At 37.8% G+C, this 19632-nt stretch overlaps 1 protein-coding gene across 1 annotated transcript in view; it reads left to right on the top strand.

The window, feature by feature from the left end:
* Positions 1–19632, top strand: part of LOC106084638 (ran-binding protein 10) — a 28221-nt gene that overhangs the window by 4072 nt on the left and 4517 nt on the right. The window contains exons 2-9 of the mRNA XM_013248480.2: positions 1065–1633; positions 2321–3359; positions 13400–13558; positions 13783–13973; positions 14200–14387; positions 14458–14570; positions 16670–16821; positions 17062–17510. Coding sequence (XP_013103934.2) covers positions 1286–1633; positions 2321–3359; positions 13400–13558; positions 13783–13973; positions 14200–14387; positions 14458–14570; positions 16670–16821; positions 17062–17510 — 2639 coding nt within the window. The 5' untranslated portion in view covers positions 1065–1285. The remainder of the gene's footprint in view (positions 1–1064; positions 1634–2320; positions 3360–13399; positions 13559–13782; positions 13974–14199; positions 14388–14457; positions 14571–16669; positions 16822–17061; positions 17511–19632) is intronic.

A 19632-nucleotide genomic window follows, 5' to 3' on the forward strand; every position in this document is an offset into this window, starting at 1 on the left:
AGCATGCCACTTATCCTGGGGCTGTGGAAGTATAACTTCGGACGCTTGATAGGAGTCTTGACTGGTCATAGCAAAGTCAAGTCCTTGACGCTGATCAAAGCAGACTTCTGTAGGGTATTCGATGACGAGTGGGAGACGGTCGAGCACCTTTTGCGTCAAGGCCCCGCATTTGTTAGAAGAAGACAGAGGGTGAACACCCCTTTCGTTGCTTCGATTTCCTGGAGTTCCTTAGATGCCTGTATATTAAGAGTTTCTTCCTAGTCACCCTGGTTCACTATTTTTTGTCGTGTGCGTTGGATTCATTTGTCGGCCGTTTTTGCTGTCTTGTGACCATTTCGCCAGTCGCTTGCAAACCTAACGATGTTAAGATTTGTTGCAAAATGCAAATTTTCCCCATGAACATTCCACTAAGGAATAGAGGCAAACTTTATACAAATCAATGAGTGCAGTCCGATTCAAGTTTAAGCTCAATGATAAGGGGCCTCATTTTTATAGCCAAGTCCGAACGGCGTGCCGCAGTCCGAAGCCTCTTTGGAGAGAAGATTTTACATGGCATAGTTCCTCACATATGTTGCCAGCAATAGGACGGGAAAACCACTGCTGAATATTTTTTCGGATGGTCTCGCCAGGATTTCAGCGTCATAGATGGATATGCTAACCTCTGTGCTACGTTGGCCCCCTGTTACGACTTACCACTTGTAATATGGCCTATTTGTGTTTTCACTTGTCGTTCCTTTCCTTGTTACGTAGAATCATGAATTTAGTTGCCACAAGCAGTCATTGAACACTCTTTGTTCCCTTCTTGTAGCCCAGGGCACTTTGTCACACGACAGTTTTCCCAACAAAGACAACATCAATCAAATCTAAACCAAAGACTGTAGCGAGCAGTTTTAGGGCACTTTAGTCACTTTTAAATCATACGAAAATTCTTATACCACATTTTCATAAGAGTTGGCAAAAAAAGCCTCATCAACTTTTGCTTCCAAGATGCTTTTGAATTTTACTTCTGGTGTATTATTACTGTTTACTGAAATGTTTCTTTGTTTAATTTTGACTTCTTGCAGTCGCGTTAAACGTTCTTCTTCATTTCGTAATAATCCATATTAGCAGAAAACAGAGGGTCGAAGGAAGAAATACACAAAAGTGTTTTTAGGCGATTGTGATTGAATCTGTGATCTGTTTGAACATATAACCGCGGCAGCAGCAAACATCAATTGTAATATCACCAGGACTTGAAATTTTTAGACGACAACACAAGTATTAGTCAAACGTATTCAAGAAGAACATGGATGCTGAAAATGATAACGATCAACCCAATTCGTCATCAGCTTCGGCATCGGTATCACCTAGTAGTAGCAATAACAGCAGTAGTAGCAATCTTTTAGGCAATCTGCCAATGTTGCCATTTATGAGGTCAACGGACGATGATGATGTGCATGACAACGACGAAGATGATGGCAATGTGAATGATGGTGATGATGATGATAATATGCACGAGGAGCCCATGCCACTGCAGCAATCTTCTGCGTCGTCTTCAACGGCAGCCGAGGCGATTAGGGGTGGCCCCAATATGCCACCTATGGCTCCAAATATTGAGGGAACTTCTGGTGCTGTGGCGTTGGGCGGGTCCTTGGTATGTGCTGAGCCCTTAACTGTTGTAACTCCCTCAACGTCACACCACTACCACCAACACCACAGCCACAACCACTCATTATCAGTAGCTTTATTAGACGAGAGACGAAGGACTTCATCAAATCCTCTTGCATTGTTAACTTCCTCTTCTACTATTTCTACTAGTAATAGTATTAACACTACTAGTACTACAACAATAATTACAACCACTACCACCACTACTTCCTCTATGACCGCTTCTAATTCCAATGGTTCCCCTTTACATGTTTTAAGTTCGCAATTTTTATTTAATAACCCCCCAAGCAACACAATGACCCTTCAAACTACACATGGACAACACCAGGAACGACAAACATTAACACCGCTATTTACAGCGCCTTTACAGCCAAACATACAAGTATCAGTCCCTGTTATAACACCTGTATTACCAAATCCCTTGGCTTTTCCCGGGCTTGAAAATAATCCGTATATGCAAACACTGCCAGCACTATCATCCCATTCATCATTGCAATCGCCATCATCTTCATCTCTCTCATCATCATCATCATCTGCCTCCTCAAGTTCATCCCATCAATCGTATCGTTTTAATTTGGCACCATATCGCCATCCTAATCATGCACCACCTCAGCAAATGCTAAGCCCCAACAGTCCCTTATTTAGTTCTTCTTCTTCTTATTTTTATTCTCAGCAGCAGCAGCAGCGAACTTCACCTCCTGCACCATCAACGCCAGCACAGCTGCAAGCACCACCGCTCCCATCTAACATAGAAAACGCATTATCATCATCCTCGACACCACCGCGTGAAAACTCACAGCCGCCAACGGAGCGCATAAATCGTAACGATATTGCTGACACCATCGATGCTTCGGCTGTTGTTGTGCAACCGTTAGAGGCTAATGCAGCATCTCGATCATCGCCGAGGCCAGCAGCAGCAAATGAACCAGAGCATCGAGCAGGAGAAGCGTTTGAAAACGATATACAATTGGATGACAACGATAACAATGACTTTGATGTGGATCTAAATGCTCAACCGCCAGAAGCGTTAGCAAATGTGGCTGCATCAACATCAGCATCGACGTCCTCCACACAACATCGCCAGCAGAGGCATCAAACGCCACAGCAGCAAGAGCAGCAGGAATCATTAGATACATCACCTTCAGGATCGGCAGGTACTTCAGGATCCCAGCCACAACAACAACAACAACAATTACAGCCACCAACAACACTGCCTTTGTTGCTATACCAACAATCACAACAGCAACAGCTATTAGTAGCTGAAGAATCTAAACATTTGCCGCCGTCCTACGATCATCGTTATCACAATCCACGCTATCATCACCATCACCACCATCATCATCAGCAGCAGCAACAACATTCTTCAAATCCCTATCATTCCCCCGGTGGTTATCCCTACGAGTTTGGACAGAAAAATTCTAACGGCTCCACTGCCGCTGCTACAAACAACAATAATAACAACAACAGCAGCAACACCAGCTCCACAATGTTTCCCAGCACCAGTGGCTCTGCGGAACGCAATAATGGCTCATCATCGGCTGGCGCCGATACCAGTGCAGCCAATGGAAGCAGTGATCCTGCAGTTGATCGCTTGAAATTACTCTATCCCAATGTAAATGAGAATGAGACACCATTGCCACGCTGTTGGAGCCCACATGATAAATGTCTATCCATTGGTTTGTCACAAAATAATTTGCGGGTACATTTTAAAGGTAAGTGAATGGTTATTGTTGTTATTGTAATGTGAAATTACGACCAGAGAAGAGAGAGTAGCGAGAAAGATATATATAGAAAGACAAGTGTGGAAGAGAAAGAGAGAGAAAGTTCTGAGAGTGAAAGAGGTGAGAGAGAAGTGTGGGCAAGAGATGGAGAAAGAGAAGTGAGGGGAGAGTAAAGCAATACGTTTTGGGCTGCGAAAACAACCCAAAACGCATTGCAAACAGGGGAACTCCCTGTTTCACTCTACGGTGATTCGACTTCTTATCCCTAAATTTCACAAATGACTGGCGACCGCACAGATAATCCCAGCGTTTCAGGCCTGGCTGGAGGGTCGTGTTGGTGATGTCCTCAAATAAGTCCTTTTTTCTCCCATGTTAATGCCAAAACAGAATGAACGTGTTGAGCATTGTTTTTGAGCGCCTTTTTTGCAAAAATGTTACTTTGCACACAAATTCCAAGATATATATATATTTACAGGTAGTGGCAGTTGTCCAACAACAAATTATTGAATGCACTTTCTGTCAAAATCAGTGATTTGTGCAACTCTGATTTTGTGTAAGTTACTAGTTCGCCCTATTTTTCGCTGTGTGTGTATGTTATGGTTCTTAACTATTATACACACACAACCAAAACTCGTTGACAGAAAAAAATTGTACTCGGCTGTTAACGGCACACTATCTGGTAATTATGTCATGACAAATCCCACAAAAGCAACGCGGAAAAGTTAAAAGTTAAATTTTCAACTTTGCAGTTTTAAATCGAGCGTAATTGTGCGTAGTGTGTTCAGTTGTCAAAGATAAAAATTGTTTAACGTTTGCGAGTTGATTTTTTTTTTTTTTGACAATTGTTTGCAGAGTTGAATTTTTAAACATGGCGCTCATTCTGATTAGGCCTTTACACTATTGGTATAAATGAGAGTGTTATAATGTGCCAAAAATGTTCAATAAAGTTTTATGTGTTAAAGTCTAAACCCAATCAAAGAGTCAAGAACCTATAAGTTGTTTTAACTGCATTTTATAAGTGAAAGCAAAAAACCGTCGCAGCTATATTAAGAGTCTAGCGTCATGACGCCGAAATTAGAATCTATTCTATTTTGACAGCGTCGCTCCCAATGTTCACATCTCTCAGTATATTTCTCATTGAAAATGTTGCCACATTTTCATGAAAATTCCGTACGTTGTCAGCAATTTTCAACAAATTTCAGAGAACTTTACTAAAAATATGGTAACCTTACATAAAAAACAGATGAAGAAGAGATGCAGATGTTTGTATGTTGTTAAATTTACAAAAATATAGCAATTTTTTGAAGTGATAAAACTGCATTACAGTTTATCTGAATTTTCGTGTATTTCGAAGCTATTAAAAGTGTTAAGACTGTAATAATTAAATAACATCTTAACCACCAGTCTCGCTGTTTCTCTTTCATACCTCGAATTTTTTTCCAGATTCTGCGTCTCTGATTTGATTTCGCCGCTGGCAATTTTTTTATTTTGACTCTTGACTCTTTGGTTGGATTTAGACTCTTATGCGACTCCTTAAAGAGGCACCAAGTGTAAAGATTAGAAATAAACAACGAAAATTAAGAGAAGAGAAAATTTAGAGAGAACTGGGAAACGACAATGAATCTGATTTAACTAGTTTTCAATCGACACTCAATTTGACACTTTTTTGTTTTTAAACCTTAAATTATTTCTACACAACTTTTTGTAACTTTATTGTTAACTTTTATTTGTTAATGTACTTGTGTTTTTTGTAGTTTTTATATTCCCCCAATTCCTTTTCTCCTCTCTTCGTTACATTTCTAATCTTTGTTTGTAGTTTTTTCATTGAGAACGATTTGTGCGTACCCATTGAACAATGGTACACTTGTTTCTCCCAAACAGGTGTGTGGTGTATAGGAGTGAGGAAGGTATTTAATTGGTTTCTTGTTCTCTGGTAGCACAAACAGTGTTTGAATCGCTAGAACATCTTTCAATGTAAATCAAAGTTATTTTTGCTTTGCTGCCTCTATTTTGAGGTCAGCAATTTCAACCACAAATATTTTCTTATTACTAGTGGTGAAATAAAAAAAAAATGTGTGTACACAGAAAAAAATCGCAAAAAAAAATTTCAATTAAAAATTTAATTAAAAAAAGAAAATTGTTTTATTTAATTTTTTAATTGATTTTTTGATTGAATATTACATTTTTCCAATTACAGTCGCGATTAAAATTGTTGCCATTTTTTCAATTAAAAAAATAATTGATTCAATTAATTTTTTAATTGGACCTGCAAATTTTTGCATTCACAATCGTGATTGAAAATTTTGTAATTTTCAATAAAAAAAATTAATTGATGCAATCATGTTCTTAATCAAACCTTAAAATTTTTCAAATATAGTGCCTAAGTAAATTCAATTAAAGGCTATTTTGTTCCCTACAATATTAAGGAAAGGAGATTTCAAAGGCACATACGCCCCACATTTCGACAAATCTATAGCAATACCATGGCGTGTCAGATTAACACCATGGAATCCTTCATCGGCCAAGGGCTGCCGCCTCAGTTCACAACTCACTGCTACAACAACTCCAAAAAATTTATGGGGCACCACTTTCCGACACGACTCCCGGGGGATTTTTTTTTTTATACGGGTGTCCACGGACTTTTGGTCAAACCACGCACCCCAAGTTCATATTCCCGGAGGTAAACATCCGTGTACCTAATATAGAAATTAATAGGAATTTTCAAAAAATGTCAATCTTTTTTTAATTACATCAATTAAAAAAGTAATTGAATTTCACTTTTTTATTAGCTCAATTTAAAAATAATTGAAAATGTAAAAATTTGTATCATTTTTTAATTGAATATGTAATTTTTTTAGTAGAAATTTTTTTCAATTACTTTTTCGAAAACTGTGATTGTTATTATCATTTTCGTGATTAAAGCCCTTTCAATTAAAAAATTAATTTGATCAATTATTTTCGTAATTGAATCCGATTTTTATTTTTTTTTTATACCCTCCACCATAGGGTGGGGGGTTCCGTTTGTAACACCTCGAAATATGCGTCTAAGATCCCATAAAGTAAATATATTTTTGATCGTCATGACATTCTAAAACGATCTAGCCATGTCCATCCGTCTGTCGAAAGCACCCTAACTTTCGCAGGAGTAAAGCTAGACGCTTGAAATTTTGCACAAATACTTCTTATCAGTGTAGGTTGGTTGGAATTGTTAATGGGCCAAATCGGTCTAAGTTTTGATATTGCTGCCATATAAACCGATCTTAGGTCTTGACTTCTTGAGCATTTTGCTTCTCCCATGACCTTCATCATGGGCTTCAAATATGGTCTTTATCGATTTATAGCCCGATCTCCCGATTGTGCTTCTTGAGCCTCTGCAATGCGCAATTCTTATCCGAATGGACTGAAATATTACCCAATGAATTCTGCTATGATCTTCAACATTAAATTTACTTATGGTCGGACTATAACTTGTTGTATCTCCAATAGCATAACAATTCTTATCCATTATTCTTTGTTTGCCTAAAAAGAGATGCCGGGTAAAGAACTCGGACCAGCCGAACTAATCACGCTCTTACTTGTTGTATATAGCATTTAATTTCTTATGCCCGCAGGCATAGAAAAAACAAACAGAAGCTCATGTACAGTGTAAGCAACTTCGTGTGGCTTCGTTTGGTATCAGCCATCCTTTTCATTGACAGCGCACAATAAGTACTTGTATCAGCATCTGCTTCATCCGGTTTCAGTAAAGAAATATGTTACTCTCTTTCTGTTTATTCATTCACACTTGATCTCGTTGAAAAAACAACAATACCAACTTGTAGCAGAAACTGAGTTCTACTTTTCTGTACTCGCTCAAAGTGGGAAAACTACAAAACTGGTACGTTCAGTTGTATGCCCATAGTTCGTAAAAGCGCAACAACTCCTTTGCTCTTTTGGGTTGATGTAATTTAGAGGCCACTGTAGCGCAGAGGTGAGCATGTCCGCCTATGATGCTGAACGTCTGGATTCAAATTCCGGCGAGACCATCAGAAAAACTATTCAGCGGTGGTTTTCCGCTTCTAATGCTGGCAATATTCGTGAGGTACTATGCCATGTAAAAACTTCTCTCCACCGAGGTGTCGGCCATAAAAAGGAGGCCCCTTATCTTTGAGCTTAAACTTGAATCGGACTTCACTCATTGATATGTGGGAAGTTTGCCTCTGTTCCTTAGTGGAATGTTGATGGACAAAATTTGCAATTTGTAAGATCGTGTGCCTTTTGGAACTAGTAATGTTTTACCGTGACCTCGTCCATACTCCGCAGACAAAGAATCCTTCTACGTGTTTGACTCCACCTTTGACAGCTTATTCCTTAAAAATAAAAAAATAGTTAAACAGTTTTCCCAATCTATAAGCCCTATTTTATCCATAATTTAAGTATCAAAGTTGATCTAAACCATATTGTAATCAAAAGGGAACTCGTTCGTTTTGTCACCGGTGAAAACACATGTTTTCACGGTAATCAAGGTGAATATAGTACCACCCTTATGGCTTATTTGTATCTGAAGCTCTGCATATGTTTGTACCATGTACCACAATTGATAGATGTGTACATGCTAATCGATAATTCCCATGCAAACTTACAACTGTCTGCTATTTAATCAAACATTTTATTGTTTGCTGCTGTGGGTTATTATTCCTAAGTAAAGCAGAACAAAACAAAGCCTAGGCACTGTCGCTGACTGAAAATGACGACGACGATGATGATGGCCACAAAGTAACAAACAACACCATAAAAAAGGATCAATGAACTTGAAACAAAAGTGCAATGAAACTTCAAAAAAAAAAACGTAAAAAGACACCACAAGTCAGTCAGCCACCTCTCTTCAAGTGAACAAACAATAAAAACCCCTTAAAAGCATACACCAACAAAAATACAAAAACAAAAAAAAAAATTTAGTGCAATCAAACAGGAATGCCCATGTTTCCTACTTTTTTGGAGAAAAGTGAAATGTGGAATACAAGATATAGTAATTTAACTTGGTAACCCACTGCCACCATGTAATTTAAAACATGGTCCATTGTCCTATGACTTTTTGCCATATTTGCACAAAGTCTTAAAAATTGGAAAAAAATATCTCATTTTTGTGTTACTTGGAGGCCAACTAGCCACACATGTTTTTCTTTCCATTACCATATGATCTATAAATAAAAAGATCTAAATCTCGACCGAGGGCCATCTCTATTTCTACGTAATAGACATTGGTTTTTGTTACACACAAGACGAGAAGAAAAAATGAACGAAGCATTTTTCTTTTTTCCAAGCACAACACAACGTTAAACGTCGCCAGTGTAGGTAAGGGCTTTAAATATATTTTTTTGAAAATGTATGAAAATTTGATTTCACATATTTTTATGGAAAATTTTCGTAGTTTTTTTATTATAGAAAAATTTATCAAATAATTTTCATAGTATGGGGTCATAGGTTATAGTGGCAGTCTGAAATCCGACTTACATCATAAATAGCATCAATAATATCCATTGAAGTACTACAATAGTGACAAACCGAAGCCTATGGAGGTAATCGCTGACATTATCCCCGCCCTGGCAAAAGCCAGGCCAGGAGCCAGACCTGATTAAGACCACTGCTGATTTTTGTAGTGAATACGTGCTGGTGCCCAGCAAATGGAAATTCTACAATTTGGCTCGATACGAAAAGGGAGATCGGTCTGTACGACTCTCCTTTACTGGTGTCCTTTTCAGGTTTCAGTAGCGGGATCACTGACCATTTTTCAGACAACGGCACATGGTAAGAATCTGTGTCATGTACTCGACTCCCGTACATTCAAGTTTTTCAGCATCAGTGTAGAGATAGGAACTTGGATAACTTGGCGTAGCGGATGACATTTAAAACTTCGATCACGGCAAATTGTGACTATTGTTCATCGGGTAGAAGAACACGAATATGACGGTTGGCTCTACTCCTCACCTTAGCGTAATATAAGATCATTGCTATTGATATCCACCATATACTGCTTTCGGGTTCACATACTCGTAAATATACATACATGTATATATGAATATGTACACATACAAAATTAAAATTGGTTTCAATCACAATCAATAAATGATCCAACAAATTTTTTAATTGAAACTGCTTCAATTACGAAAATGATAATATCAATCACAGTTTTTGAAAAAAGTTATTGGATATAATTAAAAAATTGCATACTCAATTAAAAAATGACTGAAAATTTTTGAAATTTTCAATCGACTTTTTAATTGATCCAATTCAAAAAAAATTTCAATTAATTTTTTAATTAGACCAACTAAAAATTTAATTAAAAATATGCAAATGGTATATTAAAATTTTTGAGAAAAGCGAGCCGTATAGGGCGCACCCTCAATTTCGATCCAAAGATATTGTAAAACTCGTGGAACACGAGCTTGAGTTTTATGTTTGGGTCCATGAACTCCTTAAAATGCAACGGAAAGAAATGTATTCCAAATTATAAAAGAAAGAGAAGCGAAGTGGGTTGCGTCTACAAATTTAATTTTAAGAAGGTCACATTTATATACAAAATTTTATAAGATTCAGTTAAAAAATTATAGAATCAATTAATTTTTCAATTAAACATGGCAAAAATTTCAATCACAATCGTAATTGAAAGAAGTTTACATACAATTTAGATTCAAAGTTCATATTCAATTAAAAAAATTATTGAATCAATTAAATGTTTATTAAAAATTTTCCAAAATTTCAATCACCTGCGTAATTGAAAAAAATAATTCAATTGAAAATAAGATTGATTCAATTAATTTTTTAATTAAAAACTTTTTTATTCTCAATTAAAGTTTTAGATGAAAAAATGTTCGTTATATTTTTTCTGTATATATTGTTTTTCCCTATTATTATAAATTGTAGAGACCTTTCTACTATCAGTAAGATTCTAAAAACATTGAAACTATGCAGTGTATATATGTCATTATATTGTACATTGGCGGTAGTTGGGTGCAGTAGGAATATGTCGTATTTTTGTTAAAAACATACCTACATACCTATTCAGGTAGAAAACTTACTATTTAAGATGTAATATACTGGCTACACTCCTTACTATTGGAATTAATTTATAATAGGCAGCTCATGTAATTAGGTACATAGTTTAATATATACCTCTATTATAAATTCATATATTCAGCTGTATACCTTGTATAGCGTATCTCTGTGTGTGTGTTATACGAATATTATGCTTCTCACGCTGTGGTCATTGTGTTTTTGTTGTAATTGAAACCAGTTGCAGTTTTTGAGTAATGCACCAATGACTATGGCACTTATCCATAGGGAAATACTATTGAGAGGGGGAGAAAACAAAAGCAAAAACATTGAAATAATCATTGCACTTACCTGTGTTCAATTTTTTTTATTTATTTATACATATATTTATTTTGATTTTGTTTCCTCCCCACGATTTGATTTGTTGTTGCAGCTGATGCAACTGAATTAAATGAATTTGTAAAATTATGCCCATTGCATTTCATTTATTGCTTTATATTTTTCTACCCAATTTTCCTTCTCATTCACTCTCGTGAATGAGTTTTTTTTTCTGTTGCTGCTCCAACATTTCCCCTTGTTTTGTTTGTTTTTGATTTCTTACGTTTTGTTCTTGTCATTCGCGTGTTTGTGTTTTTTCTTTGATGTATTTGGCAGAGAAATACAACAGCTGATTGTGTTTGCCCTAAAATGTGTGTTTGTTAAACATTTTCAGGGTTGCCATTAGTCAAATAATAAACGTTTTACATGAAGCAAAAAGTAAAGCGTTTAAAAGTTTTTGTTTTGAAAAGGAATTTGTAGTTTAGCAAAATTAGTAAGAAATACTAGAGAAAAAGAACTAATAGTCCCTGGTTTGTAGCACGGAATTCCTAGCTGAAAATTTCTTTCTTTTTCGAGGTTACTTTTTATTTTTTTTAGTGCGCACAACAAGCCGATTGCTGGCTTATGTGGGCGGATTAAAATGTGCACCCTCTTTTCTATTTAACCTGAACCTAATCTAACTGGTTTGGAACGCATAACAATTGCTGTTTTATTGTAATACTGGATGGATAAGCCGTGAAGGCCTTATGTTCACTTCTGGAGCCACTAGAGACCGGAATCCCTATCCGATTTGGCTGAAATTTTGCAAGAGGTGTTTTGGTTTGTCTCGTAACAACTTTGGTCTTAATCATTTGTTGTCTCGCAACAACTATGGTCTCAATCGGTTAATAACCTAATATAGCTTCCATATAAACCGATGTGGAATCTTCACTTCTGGAGCCTCTAGAGGGCGCAATTTTTATCCGATTTGGCTGAAATTTTGCATAAAGTGTTTAGTGTTTTGTTTTGCAACAACTATGTCCTAAATCGGTTCATAGCCTGATATAAACCGATCTCCCGATTATACTTGTTAAGTCTCTAGAGGGCACAATTCTTATCCGATTTGGTTGAAATGTTTTCCATGACCTTCAACATACGTGTCAAATATGGTCTGAATCGGTCTATAACCTAATACAGATACGATATAAACCGATCTCCCGATTTTAGTTCTAAAGTCCCTAAAGGGCCAATTTTAGTTCTAAAGCCCCTAAAGGGCACAACTTTTATCCGAATTGGCTGAAATTTCACACAATGACTTCTATTACAGTCTCAAACATTCAATCCTTGGTGGAGGGTATATAAGATTCGGCCCGGCCGAACTTAAGGTCCAAATAGAATGAGCGCGTTAAGTTTTGTTTTTGAGTGTCATGTTGCAAAAATGCAACCCTCCACAAAAATTCCACAAAAGCAACGCGAAAAAGTTAAACAAATTTTTCAACTTCCACGCTCGAAGCCGAGCTTCATTCTGTGCTGTCACACGTAAAGTAGTGTTTTCAGTCGTCAAAGTTAAAAATTGTTTAACTTTTGCGAGTTGCTTTTTTAACTTTTGTTTGCAAGGTTGAATTTTTCAACGCGCTCTTTCTGTTTAAACAAATCGAAGCTCGAATTACTAAGTTGAACATGTAGAGAGATATTGATCAAACGGCGGGGGGAATAGGTTTTTTGTTGTACTAGCAGGGTGCGGAGGTGCGTCCAGAGGGATCTGGTCCTAAGCCGAGCAGGATTTGGTGGGCCATCAAACAGGTGGCGTGTGTCGTTTGGTCCCTGGTATCAATAGGGATAGCGTGTCAATGAGTGCAGTCCGATTCAAGTTTTAAGCTCAATGATAAGGGACCTTCTTTTTATAGCCGAGTCCGAACGGCGTGCCGAACTGCAACACTTCTTGGGAGAAGTTTTTACATGGCATAATTCCTCACAAATGTTGCCAGCATTAGCAGGGAAAAACCACCGCTGAAAATTTTCTCTGATGGTCTCGCCAGGATTCGAACCCAGGCGTTCAGCGTCACAGGCGGGCATGCTAACCTCTGCTCTACGGTGGCTTCCGAACTAAAAAAGTTAACAGCGTTGACATGTTTTGTAAAAATATTTTATAACTCAAAAGCAAAACAATTTGCAAAATAGGTTTAATTGTACCTAATTTTTTTTTTCGTCATTCACAATATCTTCTTTGACAATTCACAATTATCCTCAAATTTTCTCGTTAAATCTATTCGTTGCAGCTGGCGGCTTGGCAAAGAGTCGGATGAGAAATCTACTCTACCAAAAGTCTATGATCGATAGTTTGCCAGCTCTAGTGTGGAGGTTGTGGAATAGAGAATCGTTATCTTTGGAGATCGACCGCCAGCTAACTGAAGTTGCGTTGATATGCATTATTGGCCCATTAGGAGGTTTTAAAATGGCCAGAACTACTTCCGCCGCTATACTAACTTGGTTTTTTTGTCTCTCTCTCTCTCTCTTTATATTCGATTACTTTTAAATGCATATCTATAATTAACATTTAATTTATTTTTATCCATTTCATGTTGCTGTCATCCAACACCACCTACCGCCACTTGATGGATGAATCCTTTGCCTCCATAAAAAAACACCCACACACACACATTCAACATGATGCTATCAAATGTCTACGGGAACGGGAATAGGTAAACAAAACAATGATGCTGCTTCGGTACGTACAGCCCATCCAATACCCCCTGCTTGTGGCATCTACTATTTTGAGGTGAAAATCATTTCAAAGGGCAAAAATGGTTACATGGGCATTGGTCTGACTGCTCAACAGTTTCGCATGAATCGTCTGCCAGGTATGTATATGTCCTATTTCCGACTATTTGTCATATTTTTTGTAATCAATAGACCAGAGCCTCTTCCGTTTGAGATACATATGTGTGTATGTAGGCATTTGGTGTGCATAGATTGACGTTGGAGAGGGCAGAGAAAAGCTATTGATTTTTATTTTGTTTCTATGGACATAGTATATTTAGATGTGATTATAATTTCTAATGAATTTTGTTATTTTTTCGTATAGGTTGGGATAAACAATCATACGGTTATCATGGCGATGATGGCAATTCATTTTCTTCATCGGGTCATGGCCAATCCTATGGGCCCACATTTACCACAGGCGATATTATCGGTTGCTGTGTGAACTTTGTCAATAATACATGCTTCTACACAAAGAATGGCATTCATTTGGGTATTGCATTCAGAGATTTACCGGTAAGTGCAAGTAAAGAAACCCCCCTTATTTTTATAGAAAATTACTAAGAAATTAAATGTCAAATGATTTCAGTTGAATGCCAAATTTTCGAAGGCCTGAAAATTAATTACGAAATAGAACGCAGAGAATTGACTCTCTGACATTTGCCATTGAAATTTTAGCAATATATCGGAAAATATTATTTTGCCTAATCCCTATTGGGTCGTTTCTTTTTCTCTCCACCAGACAAAGTTGTATCCCACAGTTGGTCTGCAGACTCCCGGTGAAGAAGTTGATGCCAATTTCGGCCAAGAACCATTCAAATTTGACAAAATTGAAGAAATGATGAGAGACATGAGAGAGGAGATGAAGAAAACAATCTACGATTTCCCCCTACATGGTGATCAGGGAGATCCCACTACGCTGTTACAAAAGTTAGTTGGATGTGGGACTACAGATTGATGAAGAATTTATTAAATTTTGTTTTTGTTTGTTATCTTTTAGAATGGTTAATTCATATTTGGTGCATAATGGTTATAGTCAAACAGCTGAAGCGTTTGCCCGTACAACTGGCCAAAGTTTAAGGGAAGATCTCTCATCAATGCGCAATAGACAGAGTAAGTTTACCACCAAAATGTGTATAAGTTGAAAAGTTATTTGGATATGACGGATAGTTGGCAATATCATGGTTGTTTAATGTCAACTTGCCAACCGAAGTGGTTGTGATTGTCACAAGCATTCTTCAGATCTTGCAAAAGATATTTTGACTAAAGCGAAAATGTTCTGCTCAGTCGAAAGTGTGGATCATCAAGGCTTGATCACCAGCTGAAATACATTCAGGAATACCATAGCACACGCTAATCACAAGTCTCTCGTCCTTTACATTGAAAACGTAGGAAATTAAAAAAAAATACAAATGTCTCAGAAGAAGATGGGAGGATGCCAAAGGGCAGACTGCCTCAACATCAGCGAATATATACCAAGCGAGCATTTTGTAATCGCCAACAAGCATGCAATGGTTCCTTTTTGATATTAATGGTGCCTACAGAAATCTTAAACCGTCATCAATCATGAAGGAGCTGTAACCATAAGAAAGTTTATTCTTTCTAGAAGACGTTTTACTGCTAGCTTAGGGTTTATTGATTTACAGAAGTGAGGCAGTAGAGTGACACCTCAGGTGGTATATTACGTGCGACGAATCCCATCACGGCTGTGGTCTACTGTTAGGTCACTTTCGAGCCACTGGGATGACAGCCCCCCTGACACTTTTGGCGACGTAACTGTGACTGATCTGAAGAGAAGCCACCGGTTATTCATCTCTAAATTTATTGCGCATCCCGAAAATTACAAGGCATTCCATTCGTCGTATTCGTGGTCTCCGAGCCGATGAACAACCATATAAATTTGCCGTGGACGAAGTTACGAATGCCATCCGTAATACCAAGTCGTCCAAAGCGCTGGGTTCAGACGAAATCTCCCCACTGATGCCGAAGAATTTCCTCAACCTGCCTCAGCAATTTCATATTTCCTGATTTCTGGAAAATGGGCAGCCTGAAAAGACCCGAGATAAGTCGTCGATAGCCAATGCGCTTGAAGGACTTCTCCTCCCGAAGTAGTTAGAGAATTTCCACTTGCTTAACATCACCACAGATTCGACGATTGCTTTGCACGCCATAATAATCATGTTCAAAATCTGATCAGACCGTGCTAAAGGACAGTCTTCGGGGCTCTGGACATCTTGAAGTCATACAACGTTTTTGAGGGCATCACTGACACATCTCTCTGCTACTACTTCTACTCCCGGCACGGGATAGCTGTGAGCACCACTCAAGCTGGAACATTGAGGTCCGATCTATGTGGTGTTCATTACTGTCACGATTAGCTTAGCTGTGTGCTACCGGGCGCGTCCACAGATTGCGGATAGTGGAATTCTCCATCCGGAGTAGCAGTAACTGCAGTCGAGGACAATCAGCGGAATCTAGTGGAGAGTCTCAGTGAGAGATCGGATGGCACCGGCGCAAATACTGAGTGCCAAAGATGCTCGATATGACAAGCGGAGTTATTGGCGCCTTTAAATAACCAACGGCCAACCTGTTCCCGCGGCGATCGGTCCTTTGGCGGGAATCGCCACCTCCACATGAAAATGTGGTGACAACCACAACAACAACTACTACTACTTTATTTCCCCTGTTCACTTCATTAAAGAACAGGGGATACTTCTCTCATATCAATGAGTGCAGTACGATTGCAGCGGACATGCCAACCTCTGCGCCACGGTGGCCTCCCTCTAGCCGGCCTTAAAACCTTGGATCCATCGGATATAGAACTACATGCTGTCTAAACAGTATGTACTAGGTTGCTATCGCAGATATCATGCCAGTCTCTATCTTTTGGATAGGCATCCTCTGCCCAGAAACATCAAGGTGGATCTATCGTTGGAGATCGACCACAACCCATTGTACTTAAAGAAGTTTACCTCCCTCGTAGTTCTGGCTCAATTGGGTTCCGACAGATACAACCGCCTCAATTTCTACAGAGCTAGGATTGGTGCGAGCGTGGTGGATGTGTGTCCGACAACAAAATTCTTAAAACGTTAGCAATTGTTTTAGGATGAACTCGACGTTTCAGCCTTTGCACTCTATTTATTACCAAATCTTGATACCTTTATTAACAAAAACCAATTAATTGAAACATTTCTTATTTCCCCTACTTGTAGAAATTCTAAAACTTGTTATGTCCGGTCGTATGAGCCAAGCCATAGAACAGACACTGCGTTCGTATCCTGGGCTTTTGGAGAACAATAAAAATCTGTGGTTTATGCTTAAATGCCGACAATTCATAGAAATGATTAATGGCTCCGATATTGAGGTATTTGCAAAAATTTCTGATTTACCAGCGACCAGGCCAGAGCAAATTCTAATTAATTGATTTTTTACGTTTTTCTCCCATTTCATTTCTTTTTCATCTCCTACTCCGAATCGCGCTCTCTCTCTCTCTCACACTCTCTGATCTTGATCATTCTTATTTCTTCTGCCTGTGTTGTATTTGTTGTTTGTGGCTGTCGCATCAAAATGCACAAATGTGGAATGTTGTACTCTTTTCAAATAGTACTGCCCCTCATCATCTAATAATAAAACAATAACAACAAATGCTACAACACCAACAACAACAAATAAACAAACAACATGCTCTGCTCCAAATCAAACATCGGTTATACAATCGACCAAATCGTATCAGAATGGTAATACAAATGATATTACCCCCTCCCCCTCCTCCTCCGTAGCTGCTACAACATCTGCCGCCGCCATCTCCGTCGCCGTCTCCACCAGCAACAGTAGTAATAGCACCAATAACACCAGCAGCAACAACAGCAGTAGTAGTAATGGCAACAACACCACCAACAACAGCAATCCTATAAATGTGACAACAGCAGCAACAACAGCAACTACCGGCAGCAGCAGCAGCAGCAACAATGCAACAACAACAAATACAAATAATGCACAGAACTCAAGCCACATAACTGTGATACATACAGATAATGATACAAAAACTGAATCGTGAGTATGGCAAAATAAAACACTTTACGAGCCTCCTCCTTTATCTCAGAGAGGAAATGTTGATCTTTTTTTAATGCCAAATTGTAGTGTTTTCAAAAAGAGAACATTGTCTAAGAGATTTAAAATTTTTAAGAAAATATTTTTCTGGTCGAAAATCAAGTGTTCCATTAAAAATTAAATTTTTGTAATTTCAATTATAAGAATCGAATTTTGTTTCATTGAAATCTAATTACGATACAAAATTCTATTTTTTTACTGATCTAACTTTTTTAACACTCAAAATTGTTTGGTGTGTTTTTGATTAATTTTAGAATCTACTTATAGATGTCGTTTCAAATTTTTGTTTAAGCTTCTATTGCACGATCAGAAATGTCATATGAGCTGTCACTTTCTGTATTCATTAGACTTGACTTATGTAGGTAATATACCAATAGAGGGCGCTCTAAGCGGAATTTATTCTCATATGCACTTTAATTTTTTTATAGATGTGTGGTTTCATGTATATTCGATGAAATAAGAGCTCGATTTAATCGAAAATGTTCCATTTTTCATAGTAAATTTTTCGTACGTATCACACAAAGTGCACAACTTTCGGAGTTGCTAGTTTTTTACACTCAGCTCCCCATTAGAACTTAACCCATGGCAGCCGGTTTTACGTACCGGATTGACCCGATGAAGATCTTCATCGGCAAAAGCTGCCGCCTCAGTGTACTACACACTGCTACAATAACAACATAATTTTTATACCCTCCACCATAGGATGGGGCTATACTTATTTAGTCATTCCGTTTATAACACTTCGAAATATGCGTCTAAGACCCGATAAAGTATATATATTCTTGATCGTCGTGAAATTTTGCACAAATATTTCTTATTGATGTAGGTCGGTTGGAATTGTAAATGGGCCAAATCTGTCCATGTTTTGAGATACCTGCCATATAAACCGATCTTGGGTCTTGACTTCTTGATCCTATAGAGGGCGCAATTCTCGTCCGTAGTGTTTTGATATCACTTCCAACAACTGTGCTAAGTATGGTTCAAATCGGTTAATAACCTGATGTTGTTGCCGTATAAACCGATATGGGATCTTGGATTCTTGAACTTTTAGAAGGCTCAATTCTTATTCGATTTGTCTGTAGTTTTGCACGTGTTGTTTTGGTATTACTTCCAATATTTGTGCGAAGTGTGGTCCAAATCGGTTCATAACGTGGTATAGGTGTCATATTAACCGATCTTTGATCTTGAACCGATAGAGGGCGCAATTCTCATCCGATTTAGCAAAAATTTTGCACGAGGTGTTTTGATATGACTTCCAAAAACTGTAATGAGTATGGCGCAAATCGGTACACAACCTGAAATAGTTGCCATATCAACCGCTCTGGGATCTGGACTTCTTTATCCTCTAGAGAGGGCAATTCTCATCCGATTTAGCACAAATTTTGTACAACGGCTTCTACCATGGCCTTCAACATACGTGTCCAATATGGTCGGAATCGATCTATAGCTCGATACAGCTTCCATATAAACCGATCTCCCGATTTTGCTTCGTGAGCGCCTACAATTCGCAATTCTTATTCGAATGGACTGAAATATTACACAATGACTTCTACAATGTTCAGCATTCAATTCATTTATGGTCTGATTCCAATTGCATAATAGTCGTTATTCATTATTCTTTGTGCAAAGTGAAGGTGAAGGGTATATATGATTCGGCCCGGCTGAACTTAGCACGCTCTTACTTGTTTATATTTATATCTTCAGTTTTTATTTGTACCCTTTACAAAATCCATACATTTATAATATAAAACATATGTTAATTTAACCTGCTCCAATATGCACCAATGGCGGCCAATGTTACCTGACACGTTGTAATCATAACTCTCAAATGAGAGCCTGCATTACAGTAACATGCCCACCTTCTAAAAATCTGCCTTACCGATGAGGCGTGTTTTATTAGCTCTGAAAAAAATATTTGTTAAATGAACAAGATAATCATCTTCGGAATCCGTACAAGATACAATTTAATCTTTTCTATAAGATATGTTACAAAGAATAAAAACAATATGGGAAGGAATACATGCATTTATAAACTATAAGTTACTGTACCCTGTTGCTACACTCA

This window comes from Stomoxys calcitrans, chromosome 5 (assembly GCF_963082655.1).
Source record: "Stomoxys calcitrans chromosome 5, idStoCalc2.1, whole genome shotgun sequence".
Taxonomy (NCBI): domain Eukaryota; kingdom Metazoa; phylum Arthropoda; class Insecta; order Diptera; family Muscidae; genus Stomoxys; species Stomoxys calcitrans.